The sequence below is a fragment of the Nuphar pumila genome, chromosome 6, assembly GCF_984573655.1.
Source record: "Nuphar pumila chromosome 6, dmNupPumi1.hap1.1, whole genome shotgun sequence".
Classification (NCBI taxonomy): Eukaryota; Viridiplantae; Streptophyta; class Magnoliopsida; order Nymphaeales; family Nymphaeaceae; genus Nuphar; species Nuphar pumila.
In genome coordinates, this window is record NC_143254.1 from 100,483,949 (window position 1) to 100,508,038 (window position 24,090).

The following is a 24,090-nucleotide window of genomic DNA, read 5'->3' on the forward strand; positions in this document are numbered from 1 at the left end:
CTGTTTCTAAAATAAATTTATATGCTTATTTTTCAATAAAGAGAAAGCACAAGAAAATCTCTACCTAAATCAATACTTTAAAATGGAAGGCTATTCAGACTCTTTTAACCCCCTTTGAGCTTGGTGCATCATGTGAATCATTCATATCCTTTTTTCTATATTCCCATATTCATCGAACTTCTCAAAGATTGTAAGCTTCATATATGATTTTAGTTCTTGATTGGCTGATGCTAACAATTTGACAGTGGATGTTTTTTTTCGCTTGCATGTGGTTGTAAATTTCTTAATCAGATTTTTTTTCTATATTGGATATATGCACTGCAAAATCTGTTGCAAAGCTTGTTATATGTGTTTTCTGAACATATAATCTGTAGTGCAAGAAAAATAAGAACTTTGCATTCTTTGTTTTACTATTGCTATTCTCACAGACTACTCGGTACTACCACTGCAAATTTTTTCTCATACAATTTGCTAGTTCAATTTGTCTTTCTTTGGCTTTTCAGGGTACATATCATACAACTTTGTTATTGGTGCTTATTCATATTGGGGGCCAAAGGCTGGTCGAGATATCTACCATATGGTAAAACTCTGCAATCAACTTTTAGCATTGCCTTTTATATTACTAGGAGTTTTTTGACGTTCCATTTTAGTGTTGAATGTTATGGTATATTAAGCAAAATCTGATACTTCCATTTTTTTCTGGTTACCGGATAACTGAATGTCTGCTTTCATAATTAGTTGGGACACCATTATTATTTATTTTCTGTTGTTGTTGTGCTTTTGTTTATGCTCATATGCTATGTAGTCAAAAGTGCTAGGTGGTGCCTAGTCGGTAGTCCCTTAAAAAGATTTCGTCGAGGAGTATGTAACGACCCCAACTCATCCCCGTTGAGAATTGAATTTTTTTAACAATTGTTGTAACGCCTAAAAAATTTTAACCTTAATTATAGTTCAAATATTGAAATTTCGAGACCAATTTTTTTTTTGATAAGCATAAGTAAATCCGATTTTATAATGCAGAAACGATTTTTAAAAACGGTTAAGATTTTGGGCGCGGTTACACTAAGGATAACAATCAAATCAAAATGTATGGGATATACACATTTCAAACCACGTACAATATAAGACCGAAATATGAAGAGTTTTAATTTTATTTCAAATTAGAATATGAAAAAATGCTTCAGTCTCTACATGATCAAGTACTTAAAACAAAAGATCATGAATACCAAGATCTCAAGGTAAGAGTGGACCCTCGAGGATGCAGCTCGACCAACCCTTCGCTCCAACTACTCATCATACTTTACCTGCATTACCTGCCCCCCATAAAACGAGGTCGGACTCGCTAAAGTCTGGTAAAGCAACCCAAACTCAAACTTAAAGAAAATATATCAAGCATTTAAAGGTAAAGATATATTATTCATCCATCGTCAAGTGATAGACAAGGGAATAACGTCCTATGAGTCATTCATTTCAAGCATTCTAACATAAAGTATTTAAAAGCATTTCATCACTTAATATTCTATTCAACCTTAACTCACGTAATAAATCAATATCTATATGCATTCAAGTCATACAAGTCATCACATATATATATATATATATATAAAGACATTCAGATCATTGCATCATTTTCATATGCATAAACAATAAGTCAAATCACATTTGACCATTCCAACATGAAACACACGCACATACCTTATAAGTAATTTAGTTAGATATTCATGATACACATTAATCATGATACATAGGTATGATATATTTACTGAGACAATCATAATACAATCGTTTGCAATGAAACTATGTGGGTGTGATGTATCATTCACCTAATAAGTCAAAACTAGTCATTTGTAGGCATGATGTGTCTTTTACTTATATGCTAATATAAGCATCACAATCATAACCTCATATCAAGATCTAAAATCAATAATGATCTTATTATCATATCTGAGTTCAATATATAATCATGCTATAATAGAAAAGCCAAATTTGTAAATTCATAACTGCTATATCAATCATCTCAGATGATCATCACAATTCATCATAACATTTCATTTATTTATAATAAAAATTTACAAAATCCATGCCGGATCACCTGGTCTGGGAAATGTACAACCTCACAAGGAGTTACCACCCTAGATGGATGGTCTGCCTGGTCTTGGACAATGCACTTCCTCACAGGAATATACCGTCTTCACGGGCTACCCGTTCTTGGATAATGCACTCCCTCACAGAGACTTACCGCTCTAGCCAGATTACCTGATCTGGTCATACACACCCTCACATAGAATCCTTTGAGAATAGTTTCTCAACGGATACCATATTGAGTGAAAACTATTGTGATACATGCATCAATACAATTGACCACTTTTAGGGTCGATAGCCATCAACACGGGCATAAGCATGTATGCAATCAAAGCATCACATCATACATCACTTCATATGACATTAAAATTATAAAATCACACATTTAACCAACAACGCTTCATGAACCAAAGTTCACTATTAAACTTAAACATTTATTGCATGCATTCATAATTTCATTTCACGTGGCATTTAAATCATATCATACATAAGCATATTATCTTACGCATCATATCATCACTACAATGAACATTGCACTTCGTAAATTGAACTTCGAAGCATGCGTAAACAAAACATGAGTTCTATGCATGCATACGTGAACATGTACATTTCATAATACGAAACAACTATACCTCAACATACATAACTCCTACGTAGTTCGAGATTTGCACACACGATAAAAGTCATGCATTTTTCACCACATAAATCGATATATCACCTTAGATATAATTGTGTAAGGGTTGGTCAAAATCTCATTGACCATCCTACCGTACATCATACGCATATATTTCTCAAGTAAACAAGACATACAAGTTCAAAACAATTTATAACATTCGCATGCATTCTTCTATACAAGAATAAATGAGTCCATCATATAACAAGATAATATATATAACATCCACAGTATGCATCAAACACGACTTATACATATCCATAGTAGTTATATGTGCATCATGTATCAAATTTATACAAACATACAAAGCAACATAGTATGCGTAAACCAGTGTTGTAAAAAGCATTGAGGCGTAGCGAGGCGCTCCACCAAAAACCGAGGCGAGGCGTAAAGCGTAAGCCTCAAATTTTTTTTTGAAAACTTTAAAAAATTATAAAAAATATATAAAAATACAAATAAATAAAGAAATGTTTTATTGATAAAATAACAACCAATAAGAAATCAAAAATCTCAAATAAGTACTAAAAAATATGAGATTAACATATAAAAGTAACTAAAAAACTGATTACATAACTGAAAAATATATGAAATTAACCAAAAAAAGTTAAAATATACTAAGAAACTGATTACATAACTGAAATAACTGGAAAATATATGAGATTAACCTACAAAAGTTAAAATATATGAGATTATTCTAAAAAATATGAGATTAACATATAAAAGTAACTAAAAAAATGATTACATAACTGGAAAATATACAAGATTAACCAACGAAAGATAGAATATACTAAGAAACCGATTACATAACTGGAAAATATATGAGATTATTCTAAAAAACATGAGATTAACATATAAAAGTAACTAAAAAACTGATTATATAACTGAAAAATATATGAGATTAACCCCAAAAAGTTAAAATATACTAAGAAACTGATTACATAACTGAAATAACTGGAAAATATATGAGATTAACCTACAAAAGTTAAAATATATAGATTATTCTAAAAAATGTGAGATTAACATATAAAAGTAACTAAAAACTGATTACATAACTGGAAAATATATGAAATTAACCAACAAAAGTTAAAATATACTAAGAAACTGATTACATAACTGAAAAAACTGAAAAATATATGAGATTAACCTACAAAAGTTAAAATATATGAGATTATTCTAAAAAACATGAGATTAACATATAAAAGTAACTAAAAGCTGATTACATAACACGAAAGGCGACGACAGGAGGCTCTGCCCCCCTGTCGGTCGACCCCTCAAAAGAAAGGCAGGGGGTAACCCCCTGCCTGACGACAAGGTGAGCGACAGGGGGCAGAGCCCCCTACTGAAAAAAAAGAGACATGGGGCTTCGCCCCCCTGTCAGTTGACCAAGAGAGAAAAGCAGAGGGGGGAACCCTGTGCCCACGAAAGGCGACGACAGGGGGCTCCGCACCCCTGTTGGTCGACCCCTCACGGAGAAGAAGAAGCAAAGAAGAGGGTTTTCCTGTCACCGAAAAACACAAAGGAAAGGCAGCGTCGGGGATGTCGGTCGAGGTTGCCGGAATGGACGATGGTGGCGGTGAGTCGCTGGCGCCCTCGCAACAGAGAAAAGAAGACGGTGGTGGCCGGCGGGTCGCCGACGCCTTCTCAGCAGAGGAAAGAAGAAGGTGGAAGAGGCGATGACCGGCGACAGCGGTTGCGGGGGACGAGAGGGGACAGAGTGGAGAGAGAAGGGGCGAGGGCTTTTGCCCCTCGCCCGAGGCGCCTGTGTCTTTTTTAAAGACACAGGTTCTCGATCCTTCGAGAATACGGGTCCGGGTCGGACTCGGGTCCGATCCATCCGATTTTTTAATGCGCGCCTCACGTTGAGGCACGCCTCGCCTCAAGGCGTACGCCTCAAGGTGCATGAGGTGTACACTTTTATGGTTTTGCACTTTTTGAGTGCGTCTCAAGGCAAAAAGGCCCTCGCCTTGAGGCGAGGCATGCTTTTTGCGCCTTGGAGCGCGTGGCGAGGCGCGCTTTTTGTGCCTTGAGGCGCGTTTTTAACAACACTGGTTGCTAGTCAAGTCCTGTCCAGACTTGACTAGCAATAGAGCTGTTGGACACAGTCCAACAGCTCTATTTAGAGCCGTTGGACTGAGTCCAACAACTCTATTGAGTCCTCCTCTTTCAGCTATGTATATAAAGGGGTGCAGCCCCTCTTGTATTCCATTCCAATGCTTCTTAAGCAATTGGTTTTTCATATCAATAAAGAATACCTTTTTATTTTTATTTTGTTTTCAGTTATACCCTTTTTAAGGGTTATGCTTTAGTGTCATTCATGACACTTTCCCTTGTGAATCTAAGCTCGTGTTTCGAGAATCCCTATTTCATTTCACATACACATAGAGAAGGGACTAGCCTTAACGGCTAGTTGGGTGGACCTCTTCAAACTGGCCATTAGGCATAGACTAACTGTTAGTTTGGTCAACAATGTTGACCAAAAAATAAAATAATAAGGAAATACAAATACAAAAAATAATGACAAAAATAGTTATTTTAATAATTACTAAAAGGAAAAATAGCTATTCTAACTTAAAAGTATACATTATTTATACTTAGCCTAAATCCACATAAATCTAAAGACTAAATACACAAGAAGTATACCAAAAAGTATACTTTGAATACAATGAGAAATGAAATGAAATACAAGAGAAATACCTAAGTACAACTTGGTATACATAGTAAAACAATACATATATCTTAACAGGCTATGTCCCTAAGACATGTTATCACAGTGTTTAAGGGGACCTGCAATACCAAAACACTCTTATTCATATGTTGAATGGTTATATTGGGTCTTGGGTTGCCTATCTCTCATCCTCGTGCCCTGATAGCTTCTAACTTGTTGAGAAATCGGTAATAATGGAGTGGACCTTGACAAGGGGAAAATGAGGAATAGTCCCTCTATATTCTAGGACAATAGTGAAAAGCTATGTACATCAGATTGAAATGCAGAGGTTGAAAGAGTCAAGAAAGCATTATCATTATAAAACAGAATCAAATTGTTATATGCACATAAAATGTTGGACTGTGATGTCCTTTCTGAACTCTCAAGGGAAACAAACTTTGGACAAGTTCCTGGTTAATTGGTTAGGTAAATTAACTATGGAGATCTGTAACTGTTTGTGCTTTGTAGTCCTTTTGTTCATTTAGATTATTGACAATATTGTTTACTTTTATGCCTCACTATATCTGGCATTTTTTTCCAAAGAAGTTGCTTTTGTTTATTTGGGGATAGCTAAAGTTTCCTGCTGGTTTGCTAGTTAACAGAATCTGATACCTTTCATTTATAGGATAATGTTATGTTATGAACTAATTTGACCTTCTAATTGTTTCCTTTTTCTAAATCTGTTTCCTTATGAATGTGCTTTCCCCCCCCCCCCCCCCCCCCCTTCATTAGAGCAATGCAGATCTGTTGTTTGGAGGTATCACAATTGTATGTGGGATCTTTGGAACATTAGCTGGAGGCTACATTCTAGATCACATACAGTCTACCATCCGCAATGCATTTAAGGTAGTTTCAGTTTGGATTAGAATGCTCTCAATTGGTTGTCAGCCTTTGATAGCTACAGCTTGCTTCTAGGATCTTTTATGTTTTTGATTTAGCAAAAGCATCAATAAAAAGCACCAACTGAGTGATGAGATCAACTTTCATATAAGTTATTGATTGACATTAGGGCATCTAAAACAGGCATTTCTATGTGTTTATTGTTACTTCTTTAATGGTATAGGCTTTGCTTAATGGTCATGTTAACATCATTTTTGCTTTTAAATTTAAGGTGCTTCTGAACAAGTTCCCCTGCTAACAATGTGGCATACATGTCCTATATTTTGTTGGGTGGCCTTTGCTGGCATATTGATTGCTACTAGTTTGTCTTATTCTGGTTCTTGGTTCATGCTCCAACATAATTGGAATCAGAGTTTTTTGTGAGGTTGGCAGACTGGGGAGTGGAAGCGGGAAACAAGAAAGGAAATTAAAGCGGGAAGCAAGACACTTTTAAAGTTTTAGGAAGCAAGAAGCGGAAACCAATTTCTATAAAATGGAGATCAAATTGCAAGTGAAACAGGAATCAAGCTGGAACGAAATGGGATCAAACCAAAACTGAAATGGGATTGACCTGGAATCGAATACCAAACAAGATAAAAATTGAACCAAAAGTTAAACATTTAATAATCTGGAAGTAAAAAAGAAATCAAATGGAAAGTAAACAAAATTATGATCTTAAAAGTTACAACTAGGTAATATATATGACTGAAACAGTATAAAACTTATATGTGAGACCTTTGATGTTATGTTTCATCTTTCTCTTGATGAGTGCATTGCCAATCCTAAAATATCTACTCATTAAATTAAGTAAAAGATTGGCACTTGTAAAGTTGGTACAGTTTTATATGGAAAAATGATCAGATGCCTATATAAGAAAACATAAAAGGTGAAAGAATGTAAAACCATAATAGTTTGAACTCCTCTTTTAAAGCATATTGTAATATTTTCTTTTAAAAAACTATAAAAATGTTTATCTTGAAAAGCATGATTTTTTAGTGTAAGAATTTAGAGCTTAGAATTTGAAAACCATGGATTCCGATTTAGGTGAAGTGCATGAGAAGCGTGAGAGGAAGCTTAGAAGAAGTGCAAGAAGCAGCATGGAAAGCACAAAGGGAAGTGTGATTCTCATTGTATCTCGAAAGAGATGTATCCTGTGCTTCTAAAGAAACATTCAAAGCATGCTTCCCACCTTTTATTAGTGCTTCCGGTACCTTTGCTTTTCTGTTTGGTATTTTATTGGATGACAATTGCAACAAAACTCAATCATATATAGATATATATGGTTTATATTTGGTACTAATGAAGGTGTATTGAGCTGGAAATCATAGGTGCATGTTGTGTCGACTCAATTTGACTACATAGATGTGTTCAGCATTGTTTGTTTGATAAAGCTAAACTTTGGATTGTGCTTTTTCAACGAGTCATTAAATTTTTGCACATTACATTGTGGGATGTTGATTTTTGACACTCTTGAAAAACATGCTTACATGTCAAAATGACATGATTCACACCCATTTTCTACTAAATGAACCATGTAGATAACATGCATAGGGTCCATTCCACAATTTTTTTTAAAAACATATTAAAAGGTGATCTACTCGATAGTTTCATACCTTCATTAGTACCATATATATATATATATATGAATGAGAAGGTGGTAGTTGCTAACCACTTTTCTAGCTAACCGTCATGCTAACCAGGCTTTCGAAGGGTTTTCCCATGGTTATCAGACTAGGAAGCAGGAAACAATACGAGAAGCAGAAGTGAGAAGCAAGAAGCGATGCATTTGAAAATGTATAGGAAGCGGGAAGCGAGGAATAAAAAATAATATAAGAATTGAATGAGAATCAAAATGGAACGCAAATAAAAACTAAAATAAATGTGACAATTCTTAAATTTCATGATTTTTTAGTGTAAGAATTAAATTTCTAATAAAATTTAAAAACAATGACTGCCAATTTAGAGAAAGCACATTAAAGTGAGAGAAGCCTTAGAGGAAACACATAGAAAACAAGAAAAGTAGAGTGAGAGAACATATAAGAAGAATAGATGAAGTGTGTGGAAAGTATAGGAGAAGCGTGGGAAAATCAAGATTCTCATCAAGTTTCAGAAGTGAGGAGTATCACTCTTCTGAAGCGAGTTTCTGGGAAACGAGCTTCCCACCTATCTAAGAAGCTTTTGGTAACTCTGGTTTTTCCCATGTATCATGTAAATCTAACCGTACAAATGTGTTCGACACAGACTGATTTACTAGGAAATGATTCTTGGATCATGTTTGTTTCGATGAAAAACATGATTTTTTAAGCCTTGAATATTTAGAAAAATCTTAGATCATCAATTTTTAAACCTTATAAAAACCTACATGCGTATCAGAATTGGATGATCCAAGAGACGATTCCTATAAATTCAAGCATGTAGAACACATCTGTACGGTCACATTTAAGGAAAACATGGAAAAACCCTTCTAAAGCCTAGTTAGCACGACAGTTTGCTAGAAAAGTGGTTAGCAACTACCACCTTCTCTCTCTCTGTCTCTCTTCCCATTGGAGCGCTCGTGGGCAATAGGAGAGGTATGGGGAGGAGGAATAGGAACGTGGTGCTCCGACCTAAAACCAACTCTCTTCTTTTTCTGTGAAAGAGTTCAATGAAGAAAAAAAGATGCGTAGTTGTAGTAGTCGGTCCATCATGCCTTTAATTTATACTAACTTACATCAGTCTCCCGAATGCCTCCCGAAGCCTCGAATGTATTGGAGCATTTCTTCCAATAGCCAAGAAATGGGTTTCGAGGAGAGTTGGCAGTCGAGAAAGCGGGAGGGGGAAGCGATTCGGGAAGTGAGTCACTTCTAAAATTTTAGGAAGCAAAAGGCACGAAACAACTTAGAAGCGATTCGGGAATCGTTTCAGAAGCGGCATAGGAAGCGAAAAGGAAATGAAGAGGGATGCGACCTAGGATTCGAGTGGGAAGCAAATAGGAATCGAGTTTTCCTGACATTGGGAAAAAAAAATTCTTAAAGGCTCCAAGCCACCCAAAAAAGGAAAATCCACTTCTTGATATTGGGAAGCAAGCGAAAAGCACACTTCCCATTTAAAAGGTTTGCTTTCCCCCGTATTTTTCCAAGTGCTATAGCGTTTTCTGTAACCCTGGTTTTCAGCCTCTCCTCTACTACCAGCGGCTTGAGTTCACCACACTCCGACCACCAGCAACGTCGTAGCATGTTATACCACCCCTTTAGTGTTCACCCCTATGTCACATGGGTGCGGGTGCGGGTGCGGGCGCGGGTGCGGGGGTGCGGCAGGGGCAAAAATGTAAAAACAATATATATATATATATATATATATATATATATATATATATATATATATATATATATAAAAAAAAGGGAAGTGTATCACTTTGATCATCTTATCACAAGAGAAGGTGGTGATGTGGTCTTCCCAGATAATAAAATCATGCCACTGATGGAGTTTCCCGCTTATACAAAGTTAGGCCATATTTTGACATTAAAAAGTTTCATAAGACATTTAGGGTAAAATGAGGGGTTTTATAATGCATCGTATCTCTCAAAGATAGTATTTCTCAAAGATGAATGTCATTCATGATATACCACTTCTAGCATGCTTGCACTGACAAATACTATTAGTTTAGAGCAAAATGGTCTCTATACGAGCTGGAAAAGCTTCCAGTACAGTTCTGGGGTTTCCCCGCAGGTTTTTCTGCTGTCAGCAGCTGCCTGTCAGCTGCTGACAGACAGTAGCTGTCTGTCAGCCCTGACAGCAGATTTTTTTTAAAGACAGACAGCAGCTGCCTGTCAGCTGCTGACAGACAGCAGCTGCCTGTCAGCCCTGACAGCAGATTTTTTTTTAAAAAAAATTCAAATTCGCAGCCCATTTCACAGGGATTTTTTTTTTTTAAAAAAAAAATCCAAAAAACAAATGGACCTAAATGATCCTGGGTGCGGTCAACGCACCCAGGATTGGGTTGACCGCACCCGGTGCGGCACCCGAACCCGCACCCGCGTCGAGTCGCGTCGACGCGGGTGCGGCACCCTGCTAGCCGAATCCCTGTGACATAGGTTCACCCCGAAGCCTATAGCCATTAGTAGCATGTCGCTTGAGTCGTCACTCCATGCCCTACGCTAGGCGAAGTGCTAGGCTTCAGTCCTTAAGATAGGGGCATGACTTCATTCTTCATTCGAAACGAATTTCGGGTCGGGGACAGAGCCGAACCACAGAGATCACCACTATTACGTGGGCATACGAGGTACTAATGCTTCCGAACGTTACTGGAACTTAGGCAAGAACAACGGGCTGCACACCAGGATTTCATCTTGCTATTAGAGTCTGTCTTTCCCTCTTGCCTTCCACTAGCTACCTTCCAAACACTCACTCTTTCCACCACCCTCCGTTCTCAATTCGACATATATAATCTACATGTGCTTCACAAGGTCAGCTAGGTGGGTCGACTTAAGGCGGTCAAGTAAAAGGACGTCAAGAGTCCAATATGCAAGGTGCACATCCCTTATGGCAAGGCTGAAATAATAGGCTTTTTGGTGGGTGAAGGGGACTGCTTAAGGGTTTTGATTTTTAACTGCTAAGGGGTGGGCCAGTATACTCTCGGCCGCCCTAACCACTTGGAAAAAGTATAGTTGCAAGTAATTTTGCTTAATTAAAATTATAGATGCGTTTATAACTTTATCATGGTTTATTTACTAAATATCATAGATTGAAACAAATTAGTGTAACTGGAAAATTTGATTTTTTTCGTCATCAAGGTTTAGTGCAATATGAGACGTTGATTTTTTATCATTCTAAAAGCACATCCAAAAATGAAAGGTACCTCATTTAATGCATGTTTTCTACTATGCTATATAAAATATATCAATATGTTCAGATTAAACCAACACCTACACATATACCTTGTTAAACCGCTTAGCATGGTTAGGAGATAAGATTGTTTAGGACCTACCTGTTACTCATAGGAAAAGTAGTAGCTCCTAAACAGTTTTATGTCCTAAACATAAACATGTTTTATGCTAATCAAGCTACAAAGAATACATCTGTAAGTTCAAATTAAGCAAATATCCAAAACTTTTCCCTTTGAAGTCATTTAGGATGGTTTAGGATATATATAGGGAATGGGGACAGTCCAACCAAAGGAAGGTACAAACCATCCAAACCACTTTTGAAAATCAATTTTAAAAGTGTTTTTTGGCAAATATGGTTGTACGGATGCGATCTCCGTGGTCAAAAACCTATGAACTGGCTCTTGTAGCAATTTTTTCGGTGTATGGAGGATTTATAATGTGCTAAAAATCAACGGTTTGAAAATTTTGAAGTTTTCTAGATTATAAAAATCCAATCTATGCATGAAAAAAAGTTTGCAATAAGAGTCAGTTCGTAGGTTATTGATCATGACGATCACATCCTTGTGGTTGCATTTGCCAAAAATTGCTTCTAAATATGTTTTTTAAAAGTAATTTGGATGGTTTGTAACTTTGTACCTTCCTTTGGTTGGATGGTCCCCCTTCTCTCTCTCTCTCTCTCTCTCTCTCTCTCTCTCTCTATATATATATATATATATATATAGATAGATAGAGAGAGAGAGAGAGAGAGAGGCAGGTCATGTTAACAAAAACTGATCTCATAGATGTGCACAGGATTGTCCATTTAGTGTGGATCGACCCCTTGGATCACATTTTTCTGACATAAAATACATTTTTTTAAGGGAAAATTTTTGGGACATTATAGGGTGTTGATTTTTCACCTGCCAGAAAACCTGTATACGTGATGGAAGGGCTGGTCTGTAATGAAATGGGCAAAGTAATACAAGGGAGTGCCTCTTATGGGCATACAAGAACACAATAGCAAATGGCACAAGGACCTCTTATGGGTCAACACAAGATTACAATCACATATGCCACACCCCTATTTATAAACAAAAGATAGTGACTATAGCCATTGGGAATGCTCCCAACGGCTAGAAATATAGTGGTTGGGAGCACTCCCAACAGCTATATTCCAAAGGCATTCTAAGGACTATAATGCCCTTGAGGAAAAGAACAAATTACAAATAAAATGAAAACCCTGAAGTGCCCCTAATGAACACCACTAATTGCATAATGTATAATGACTAAAATACCCTTAATGGGTTTCACTTATTACATAAAGGAATATATATATATATATATATACTTTAACTTGGTCTCCATTCAATCAAGCATGTTTTAGAAGTATATCTGAAAATGGGAAAACTTTTAAAAAGACAAATGTACCTCTATTTTTTAACATTTTTACATGTTGAGTGGGTAAATGCCATTGAAGTGTTCATAGGTATGCATTTTGACTTGATTCAGGCCCATGACACCAATGTGTATATATGGCATTTCTGAGTTATGATCATGCTTGAGATATTTCCATCATGTATTGCAATTTTGCTAACTGTTGCTGCTTATGTAGACTTGTAACAATCTGAAGTTTCTTTCGCAGCTTCTATCTGGTGCAACTTTACTTGGGGCGATCTTTTGCTTTAGTGCTTTCCTGTCACCCAAATTGTTTGGTTTTGTGATCCTTTTCTCAATTGGCGAGCTACTCGTTTTTGCAACACAGGTTCCTTCATTCTTTCATGGTTGATATGATTCTTTTGGGGGGTTCAAAATGTATTCAATGTTAAATACATGTTCTGTTGCAAGTCGAAAGGATATTGTATTGCATTATATACCTTGTGCATATCTCACATTACATTAATAAGTCTAGGTTTTCTATTTTAAATTTGGTGATGAGGCTTTCTTTTGCTGTAAGAAATTTGGATAATTAAGATAACTATGTTTGACCAGAATCCTCTTCTAGTCAATTGCTTCTTGTCCTATGCTTTGGGGACTGTCTGGGCATTAGATAGAAGACCTTGGATAAGACCATGATACATGCTGGCACTGTTATAGTCAGTTTCAGGATATCATCAATTGTCCACTTTGCCGAAGCGTCTGTTATAGTCTTATGGATATCTTCTATATTGCAATTATAACATAATATTTAAATATAGATTGTTCGAAATGAGAAAGTCCCAGATACTATAATATTAGTTGAGTACAGCAATACTTAAATATTGTTGATGTGTTCTTGTCCATGTTCTGTTACACGGGTCTTATTATGACTGATGGTTTATGATGATTGACCTATCTTCATGCATAATATGACTGATGGTTTATGATGATTGACCTATCTTCATGCATAATACTGTTAATACATGATAAGCTTGTCCCATAAGCTGCCATGAATGGTATGCTTGTTCGTTGTACCAACGCACAAACATTTGCAGATAAATAACATCATGTATCATATCCTGGAACATTGTTAAGAAAAATTTCCTCTAAAACTTGAGATACTTCATACCGAACTCCTTGCAGAGAGAGAGAGAGAGAGAGAGAGAGAGCATTGTGTATGATCTCTAGTGCTATTGTCTTCTTACTTTCACCATTTGAATGCTTTGTTGTCAAGTTATCTATCTATTTTCATAAGGGCATGCTTGAATTTCTCGGACATGCACATCGACATTACATTCACACCAGATCCGAGGTTCACTCAAACATGCAATTTCAGATCAGATCGGGGATCTGAAATCCTCAATGATCACAGTGGATCGCCATTTTCCAGCCTGATCTGGGGACGTCAGGCCAGAGATTCATGATCTAAGAACTTCCAATCTCAGTTTGGTGCTTAAAAAAAAAGTATCTTGGTTATGAAAACCAAGGTATTCAAATTCACCCTGATGGTATTTGTGAATTTCAAGCCCATCGTCTCTTGTTGTCTTTACTGTTTCTTTTACATTGGTGGGTAAGTAGCCTCTGATTTTTTTTTTCTTTTATCAAGGATGGTAGGAGTCTCTTAATTTAGATTACTTTCAGCGAGTACTATTTAATTATGTTACCTGCAAACTGATATGAGTACTGGTGCATGTATAATACATTTAGACTACACTTTTGTTATATTTTTATAAATTCCCTTTTGAAGTGTCTATTTTAGCCTAAGTATACAAAATTATCTCAGAACACCAAACTTAGCAATCTTGCAAATTGAATGCATGAGAGAAAATTTTAGTAAGGAAGTTCTACCTTGTGCATGATTTTACCTTTTATCACTAGCCATTTAAGTAGGAAGTATATTTTAGGCATTTTAGTTTGATGGATGTTAACTGGTTCTGCTGGTGCAGGCTCCTGTGAATTATGTATGCCTTCATTGTGTGAAACCCAGTTTGAGACCACTATCGATGGCTATGTCTACTGTTTCAATCCATATTTTTGGAGATGTACCCTCATCACCACTTGTTGGTGTTCTCCAGGTTCGTGTTCACAATTAATTCTTGCATTAGTTGCTCTGCATTTGTACTAACTGAATTTGTTGCCTTAGTGTTGTAATCAATTTTAATTTGTGGGCTTGGTCCTTGTTTCTGTGGGAGTTTCTATGTTCAGATAAGAAAAATTAGTATGCATTTTCTTGAAGTTTATATAAATGTGTATGAGTTGCATGTAGTTTTAAAGGTTTGTTACATGATCATAAATGTTCAATTCCTATACCTCTCATTTTGTGAATTCAATCACTTTTCAGTTATTATTCTTTCTTATCCTTTCCTGACATATGTAGAGCATATATGCTATTGTTCTTCACGCTAATTTTGTTTTTATTTTTCTAATAAAAAAATTTCCCTGGCAAATCTGATATGATGTACCTTTTCATTCATTGTCACTATGAAGCTCTTTTTCCTCCTAAGAACTTGTTTCTTATCAAAAGTATAATGTGGGGACTTTAGAGCTCTTTTTTCTCTGAACATTGTACTGCCTTTGGCTGCTTGATGGAGGGTACTTTTTTTCATTCGTCATTGCAAAGTGCATGAATTTTAGGAGTTCCTAATGACTGATTTAATGATCTCTTGATGATAGGAACCTGATATTAGATATATTGTTTGCTCTATCATGCTTTTTATCTGATATAGTGATATCTGCAGGACTCTGTGAAAAACTGGAGGGAAACTGCCCTTATACTGACATCTATTCTGTTCATAGCTGCAATTATATGGTTTGGAGGTATGTAATTAGTTACTGTGAAGGAGTCTTTGTGGGTGAAATATTTTCAGCTAGAAATTTCTGTTTCTTATGCTTCCTTGATTATTTAATTTCCACTCAATGTAATATGCTGCATATGATAGCTTTGGATTTTAGTTTTCATATAACACGCGGTCTATTCTGTGACACTATCTTCTCATAAATGACTTAAACATATAACCTAATATAACCTAGCAAAATGTAGAGCAGCTCTTCAAATGCTGCATGCGTGATGATGGCCATACTTTTTGTATACATCTTATGACCTCTAATCCACTGTGGCAGGATAACTGCAAGTTATAGACTATAATTCTTCACACGTTGAACTCCGTATATGGCAGAGATATAAATGCAATTATGTTTTATTTGTCTCTGTAATAATTCATTTTGTGCAAAGCATTAATGCCCAAGTTTGGTGTCGTGCTACCCATTGTCATCTGTGTATGGTAGCATGACAACAAGTGGAATGCTAAATACTTCTGTTGCATATCTACTTATTAGCCAATCTGGTTGTGGAAAGGTTAACACGTGCATGAACACCTCTGCACAAACACAGTTTATAACCAAATGAATGATCCTGATTGTCATAAAGGCCAAACAAAACTCAGAATGAATCTTTTAACCTGCATTTTCAGGTATTTTTCTTCATAGCGTGGACCGGTTTAATGAAGAAGATAGTCCTAAAGAAATCAACACGCTTGAAGGATCAAACCGGACTCCCTTGCTGGATGGAAGCATTGAAGCTTGACATGAGTCAAACCAGGTTTTCTCCTCAGGTATGATCTATGTATCTGCATCCCCTAAAAGTTCGGTCTTGCCAGATGTTACTCTTGCTCAATGTATTTTTGTTCCCTTGCTTAATATGGAAATGACATGACTTTTAGGTGTTTGTCACCTTGGGCTTTAATGAACTTGAATTTGTGATGCATGTAAAAATGTCAAAGGTAAAGAATGGTGACTCGGTTTTTTTCTGCAGTATTTGATCTGCCTTTTTGTTTGTTGTGCCAGCTGGATTAAGAACTTGTCTCGGCTGTCTGACATCTTGGACTCCATCACTTTCTGAGAACAGCTAACGTCTTGGAATGGAAGCATAGAGAACCTTTGTTATAGCTGCATGGAGCATGAGGCATTTGCAGTGGACAGTGTACTGTTTTACCTTATGTATATATGAAACAGGATGTGATCAGGAGAGGAAACTGCAAAAATGGTGCAGTTTTATTTCAGTCCAAGTGGGCAAGATAACAAGAACTTTCTATTTGGTACTTCAATGGCTGTACAAGCGCATGTAAATTCTTTTAATGTGATTCTTTCTTCCAAATGGTTGCTCGTGTCGTTTGCAATGTCGGGATTGAAATTTAACCCACATGAGAGAAACCTATTGCAGATGCCCTTATTTCATTTCGTTGGCAGCTGTACCATTGTAACTATTACCATTATCAACATATTCCAAATTGAAAGTCCATTTGTTAATCTCCTTCCATGTTTTGCCCCAGCCCTGTCCATTGGTTTGGAAAAACTAAAGAATGTCAAATCGATTACAGTATCAGTGTTATCTGCACCCAGTTTGGAATGGAGTTTACATTATCCAGGGAATAGAATTCATTCACCCAGTCATGAGTTTGACATGAAAATTATGGATGTTTTCTCCATAATCCCCTGAACTGGTTTTGTCAACTAAAAATGTCCCTGATTTTGAACCATTGGAAGCATCATTGATATTCAACTTTATTTTGGTTTTCAACTTGAGTGAAGCTTTCAATTCATGTTAGAAATAGCAAAATTTTATTAGTCGCTTTTTAGTTCTCGATATAGCTGTTAAGATGACGGAAATAGTTTTCAATGCTTGGGAGCCTTCTAATGAAATTAAAAGCTGTAACCCGACGGCTACTGGCTAAATGGTACAGGTATACTATTTTCATGGTCTTGGATCTATTGCCTGTTGATCATAATTTTTGACACCATACAAAAGTGAAACAGAGTTGTAAAACAGTGTTACTTTTCATTAAAGTTAGGAAAGTTTTGTCCATGAAATCTTCACCTTTACTGACAAATTTCGGACTCACCCCTGCATTTATACAACAGGTAGGATCATTAGAGAGATTTGATTTTTTTAATTATATCTCAAGTGACAATGTAGTTACCTATTTCCAGTACATATGGCTGTAGTTGTAATGCTTCAAAATTTTATCCCCAAAAATAAAATTTTTTTTTAAACACAGCAGAAACATTAAATTTAGGTTAAAACTTTGGGTGGCTTACAAGTGGTTGCATCTGGTACAAACATTCAATCTTTTAATTAAATATCAATCATCACATAAATTGTTTACATTGGGTCTTAATTAAATAAAAATAACTAATGCTTGAATAGTATCCCAATCACTCAGAAATTCAAAAATCATGGCACCATTCCCAACATCCCACAACCGCTCAGTCTTGCTCATTCATGACCTGTAAAATTGATAGTATATTCCGATCAATTTCACAAGTCTCAGTAAGAAACATAATAATCTCAAAGCATATAAGATGAGCATACATCATTCTGTACTTATGAAAGCAATGCCATTACATTCATTTGAGACGTGTAACATAAATTCATGATGTATCAAAGAGCCATTTAGTGAACATATACACAACATTTGGAAACCAAACAATATAATTCAAAGCATGTAACAGTAAGACATTTACAAACTCAGAACATAATTCAGAGCATGTACACTAAAGTAAAATTGTCCAATTTAAGATTTTTGTTTCTCTTATTTATCCCCCACGAGTATGTGCAGCTTGCTTATGTCGAGACATATGAGATCACTTGGGGGGTTTATTATGTTATGTATTTTAGTACCTCAAATGCCTATCGAATCATATTAAAAAATGACAGTATAATGACCATGAAATACCCCTAAAGGCCAACATAAATATAATGCATTCAACTTTTGCAAAAAATAAAGGACGTACCACCTAGGACAAGTTGATAGTCCGATCTCCCAATTTCGTGGGCGGAAGACCAATTAAGCCATTACTGCTCATAGCATGTAAAAATAACAACTCAAGGAAGTTTGTACTATCTACTTTGTCCAAGGTAACCCGAGACTAAATGGGTTATCAAGTATTTTTATGTTATCACATTACTTTACCCATATTACATTATAAGTACCTGCCTCATTTGGCACCTAGGGCTCCGAAAATCCCAAGTACCCCTCCAAGGTAACTTTGCATGACTCCTTTCTTGGTAGGAGCAGCAGACTATACAAATATGATAGTCAAATTATTTAATTTAATTTATTCATTTAACTCATTCAATGTGCTTTGGTGCTTGTGCATGTATGTTAGGTTTATAAATTTAGGTGTATTAACAACACCTTCCATTTTTTTTTATCATATGCCCAACCCCGAGCAATCACATGTATATGCATTGTACCAATGTGTTAAGGCATATTCATAACATGTCACACATAACATATCACAAGTGCTCATACGCCACTATAAAGGTTCTTCAAAACTGCAAGCTCAATTTTGAGCTCTCACTTGTACAAGCATAGACATAACACCATATTTTTCATTATCATTCATTTTATAAAAAATATGCACTTATCATCCGACGATCCATACCCTTGTCATGAGCATGACATTCACATGCATTTCTTGATGAAATATTCAATACCATACTAGGTACGCAATAGCATCATCATCATAACATCATTTTTTTTTTGTGTGTGAAAACAAATGGCAGTATAATATTGACATTGTATATAAAAGAAATTGAATTGCGTAACAAATGCATATGTACCACATATTCATGACATAAATGGGAAGTTGATAAAAACCAAGACCACAATGGTCTGCGGGTCTCCAAGTGGAGCAAGCCGTCCCTGTTTGTTATACAGCTATATCATTGGGGTTTTGAATTTGTAACATCCCCAACACAAGTAACGTACGTTAACTGCTCTTATCAGTATGACTCAGCTGATATATATATATATATATATATATATATATATATATATATATATATATATATATATATATATATATATATATATATATATATATATATATATATATATATATATATATATATATATTCTTTTGATAGTCTGGCTGGCTTAGGCAGACCTCTACCTGATATCATCCAACTTACCACTGGGTTTGTACCTGCAGCGAACCAGCAAGGTGACACGCCCAGCTGTTCACCTAAAAGGGGTGGTGCACGCTGCTGTGGGCTTAAATAAAATAAGCAGGCTGGACATGCAGCGTCTGACACATGGTGACACTGACTGTCACAACAACAAGAAAGGCTGGACCTGCAACGTCCAGCCCATGGGAACGCACACTTACCGCAACCCTGAAATCAAATAGTCTGGGTCGGATAGACCCCAACCCACAACATCCCAACCAGTGACGTACACAGGCTGCCACAATAACAAACAGGTACAGGTTGGGGTCCGGCAGACCCCTACCTGTCGCGTTCCCACCAGGGTGCACTAGCAGTCACAACACATGCAGGCTGGGGTCGGACAGACCCCTACCTGTAACGTCTAACCAGGTGGCAGCTGTAAACTAGAACTGAATAGGCTGGGGTCGGACAGACGCCAACCTGCAACGTCCCCCACAGGGTGACGTGCGCTGTCTGGTCATAAATAAAAATACAATAAATGGGCCCGTTACAATATGCTAATACATTTTTTCCATACTCGCAACACATGTATTTTGGTGTTCCAAACCATGACAGAAAATAAAAACGCAGATCACATAACAGATTTTTTTTTTTCAGAATCTAAATACAAAAATAATAATCTTTTCCATGCATGGTCATTCATATATATATATATATATATATATATATATATATATATATATATATATATATATATATATATTCTCCAATTGAATTCTATGTGTCCCATATCCGTTTCACATGGATTTATGTAAGGACAGGAATTGTCCCGGGCCGAAGTTGGAATGGGGCATGAGCAGTGCGGAGCTCTACTGAGTGGAAAATGCATCGAGCGTAAGAACGCGCGGTATACGTCAGCTTGATCGGTGACGTGCGGTGGTAGCATGGCATGTGATAGGCAACGATATCGTCGTTAGTGCATCATTGTATGGCGGCACAGACGTGGAGCGTTGTTTGGCTAAGCAGTGCCAGCGGACCAGAGGGTGTTGCCTTTGGAGAGTGCTAAAGAACCTCTCAACTTGCGGATGTCCCAGGCGAGGCGATTGGACGCACGGGGGTGCGTGTGGGTTAGGAGTAATTCCCCCAGGAGTCACACTAGGTGATTCCAACCGAGTAAAGATACTCGGGGCTAGGCAAGAGAGAGCCTATGCGCCAGCGAATGAGTTTGGGTGGTGCTCTTCGCTATGGCATGAAATCATCAACTGGTCTTCGGACTGGGGGTCGAAAGACTTGGATCCTTCAGTGACGAGGTTTCAACTAGCTTGTGCATGGAGCTACGATGTGCACCATGGCATTCCAAGCTAAGGCAGGTTGGTGCTCTTCTCGGAAGTGCTTAGTTGGTATGGGACGACTATGCACAAAGTGGCATTGATAACATGGAACGCATTTGAAGATGCGCTTGAAGAGCTTCCGCTAGGCAGCTGTGCGCGGGGTAGCTCACAGGGCCAATATTCTGATTCAGTACATTAAAAGTGTTGGTGGGTGGCTTGTGGCCGTTAGTCTGGCCATATGGCTAGTCTAGCGTGCTATTCCATGTCCGTGGCAAAAGTGGCTATGAGATAGCGATTAGAAGGCTTGTGACGACAAGGAGGACCGTTGCGCCGCATGGGCTTATTGAGCGAAAATTAGCCCGTGACAATTGGCATCAGAGCAGATCGATATCCTGAGCAAGATACACTCAAAAAGAAAATGTTCACGGAAACCTTGTTATTCATGTGCGACACTAAAAGGCACAAAGATGGTTTATTCTTGCGATGCAAAATTGCGTAACTGAAGATTGGTGAATCGAATCGTTGAAGCAAAGTAGTGGTTGGATGGTATGGGACATCTTTACCACGATATTCTGAAGCGTAAGGTTGTTGTTCAGTTGCTGGCTAAGGAAACACAAATAAATCAAAAAGATTCTCATCAGTTGTGCGTTAGGCTCACAGGTGGAGCGTAGCGTTTGCCTTGTGCATGCAGAGAATGCATGTTGGATTCGGCTGGAAGGATTTGCACCTTTGGGTCGGGGAGACTTGATAAAACTTGTGCTCTCTCCCAAGTTTGTGGGTTAGCGGAGTGCCCACGTTGAGCAAAGATGCTCTTCGGTTCGATCCCTTAAATCGAAAGTTCTCTGAGAAGTGTGTATATGGAAAGAGTTGTTGTTCTTGGATCGTTGATCCCTGCGGAAATTCTCTGCTGACTCTAGAAGAGAGTTGCAGCATGTGAGCTTCGGGAGGGGAGCAGCAGCATTGGGCCGAAGGTGCCTATGTGAGGAGGACGCAGCAGCATTGGGCCGAAGGTGCCTATGTGAGGAGGACGAGTGCCACGAAGACACTCTACAGGATCACATTGGGTTAATGCTCCAGCAAAGCATTTCCCACTTGAGAACTTAGATGGATCATTGAAAAACCGTAAATGTTGTCCTAAAGGGATAGAGATCTTTGCGGGAAACATTGGTGGTCATCTTTCTCTGAGAGGATCACAAAGGGCTCAAAGTGCCTTTGCTGAGGTTGGAAGGCAACCCAGCCATGAGCTTCATGACGACAAGCTTGTCGTGCAGGCAAAAATGCCCTGCTTGAGTTGGAACTACACTGGGGTTCCACGAGCATGGAATGCTCGTTGCGAGAAAGCGAAAGACTGTTGTCTAAGCGATCAGAGATGCGCTAAGGTATGGGACTTGGCATATTGAAGATTGTGGAGATGGTGGATGGACACCAAAACAAGTTGAGTTGGAAAAAAAAAAAAAGTTAGCCAAAAGTTAACACAAAAGGGAACTGGCAGATCAAGCTAACTGCGTTCTTACCTACACCAACATTATTGAGGACGTATAATGGCTTGGGTGGGGGAGCATGTCCCGGGCCGAGGTTGGAATGGGGCATGAGCAGTGCGGAGCTCTACTGAGTGGAAAATGCATCGAGCGTAAGAACGCGCAGTATGCGTCAGCTTGATCGGTGTCGTGCGGTGGTAGCATGGCATGCGATAGGCAACGATATCGTCGTTAGTGCATTGTTGTATGGCGGCACAGACGTGGAGCGTTGTTTGGCTAAGCAGTGCCAGCGGACCAGAGGGTGTTGCCTTTGGAGAGTGCTAAAGAACCTCTCAACTTGCGGATGTCCCAGGCGAGGCGATTGGACGCACGAGGGTGCGTGTGGGTTAGGAGTAATTCCCCCAGAAGTCACACTAGGTGATTCCAACCGAGTAAAGATACTCAGGGCTAGGCAAGAGAGAGCCTATGCGCCAGTGAATGAGTTTGGGTGGTGCTCTTCGCTATGGCATGAAATCATCAACTGGTCTTCGGACTGGGGGTCGAAAGACTTGGATCCTTCAGTGGCGAGGTTTCAACTGGCTTGCGCATGGAGCTGAGATGTGCACCATGGCATTCCAAGATAAGGCAGGTTGGTGCCCTTCTCGGAAGTGCTTAGTTGGTATGGGACGACTATGCACAAAGTGGCATTGATAACATGGAACGCATTTGAAGATGCACTTGAAGAGCTTCTGCTAGGCAGTTGTGCGCGGGGTAGCGTACAGGGCCAATATTCTGATTCAGTACATTAAAAGTGTTGGTGGGTGGCTTGTGGCCGTTAGTCTGGCCATATTGGCTAGTCTAGCGTGCTACAGGTTGCGAGTTATTCCATGTCCGTGGCAAAAGTGGCTATGAGATAGCGATTAGAAGGCTTGTGACGGCAAGGAGGACCGTTGCGCTGCATGGGCTTATTGAGCGAAAATCAACCCGTGACAGGAATATATATATATATATATATATATATATATATATATATATATATATATATATATATATATGTGTGTGTGTGTGTGTGTGTGTGTGTATATATATATGTGTGTGTGTGTGTGCACCCTATATGATTTGAAATACAAAACACCTTAAAATAAAACATTTTCTTCCTTTTTTTTTTATTAAATATAACCTACACGCATAATGGCCTGCTTCGACTCCATGTTCAGTATGCTATTTTCATTCATCAAACCGATAGTTATACTGACATGCGTCCCAGCATGATCATACATGCTGGCAACTTGTTCACAGGCGATAGTCATATGAAACTACCTTGACAAATCGGTTTGGTTCAAGGAAACCAAGAACGTGTGGATTGCTGTATCTTTCACGACGATAATGGATCCACTCTCTGTCCTTCAATGGAAACTCCTCCCACTCATGAGAGAGAGAGAGAGAGAGTCCCCAATTTGGGTTTCTATTTTCTTCTTTTTATTTACCTTCCTATAGTTTATCATTTCTTATATTCATGTGCTTATCGTTTTTTTTTTCATTTTCCTCTAAGGAGAGTGGGGGACGATCCACTATCTCCTTGTTGGTCTAAATAAGGTGGGTCCTTCAATGGAAACTCCTACCACTTGCCTTTTTTTTTAAGATTATAATTCCCTTTAAGGTTACTTTTATCTTTAGGAAGGTTTTTTTTAAATAACTTAATTTTTTATTTAGGCATTATCCTAGGTAGATATATGAAATCTCTATCCAAGTAGG

The 24,090-nt window shown here is 37.8% G+C and overlaps 1 protein-coding gene across 2 annotated transcripts in view; it reads left to right on the forward strand.

The window, feature by feature from the left end:
- Positions 1–16,898, forward strand: part of LOC149835408 (putative sphingolipid transporter spinster homolog 2) — a 61,319-nt gene extending 44,421 nt beyond the window's left edge. For both annotated transcript variants that reach the window (XM_090008483.1, XM_090008482.1), the window contains 7 exons: positions 504–580; positions 6,192–6,305; positions 12,825–12,944; positions 14,545–14,673; positions 15,337–15,415; positions 16,069–16,209; positions 16,442–16,898. In XM_090008483.1, the coding sequence (XP_089864609.1) occupies positions 504–580; positions 6,192–6,305; positions 12,825–12,944; positions 14,545–14,673; positions 15,337–15,415; positions 16,069–16,181 (632 nt within the window). In that variant the 3' untranslated portion in view covers positions 16,182–16,209; positions 16,442–16,898. The remainder of the gene's footprint in view (positions 1–503; positions 581–6,191; positions 6,306–12,824; positions 12,945–14,544; positions 14,674–15,336; positions 15,416–16,068; positions 16,210–16,441) is intronic.
- Positions 16,899–24,090: the final 7,192 nt, after the last annotated feature.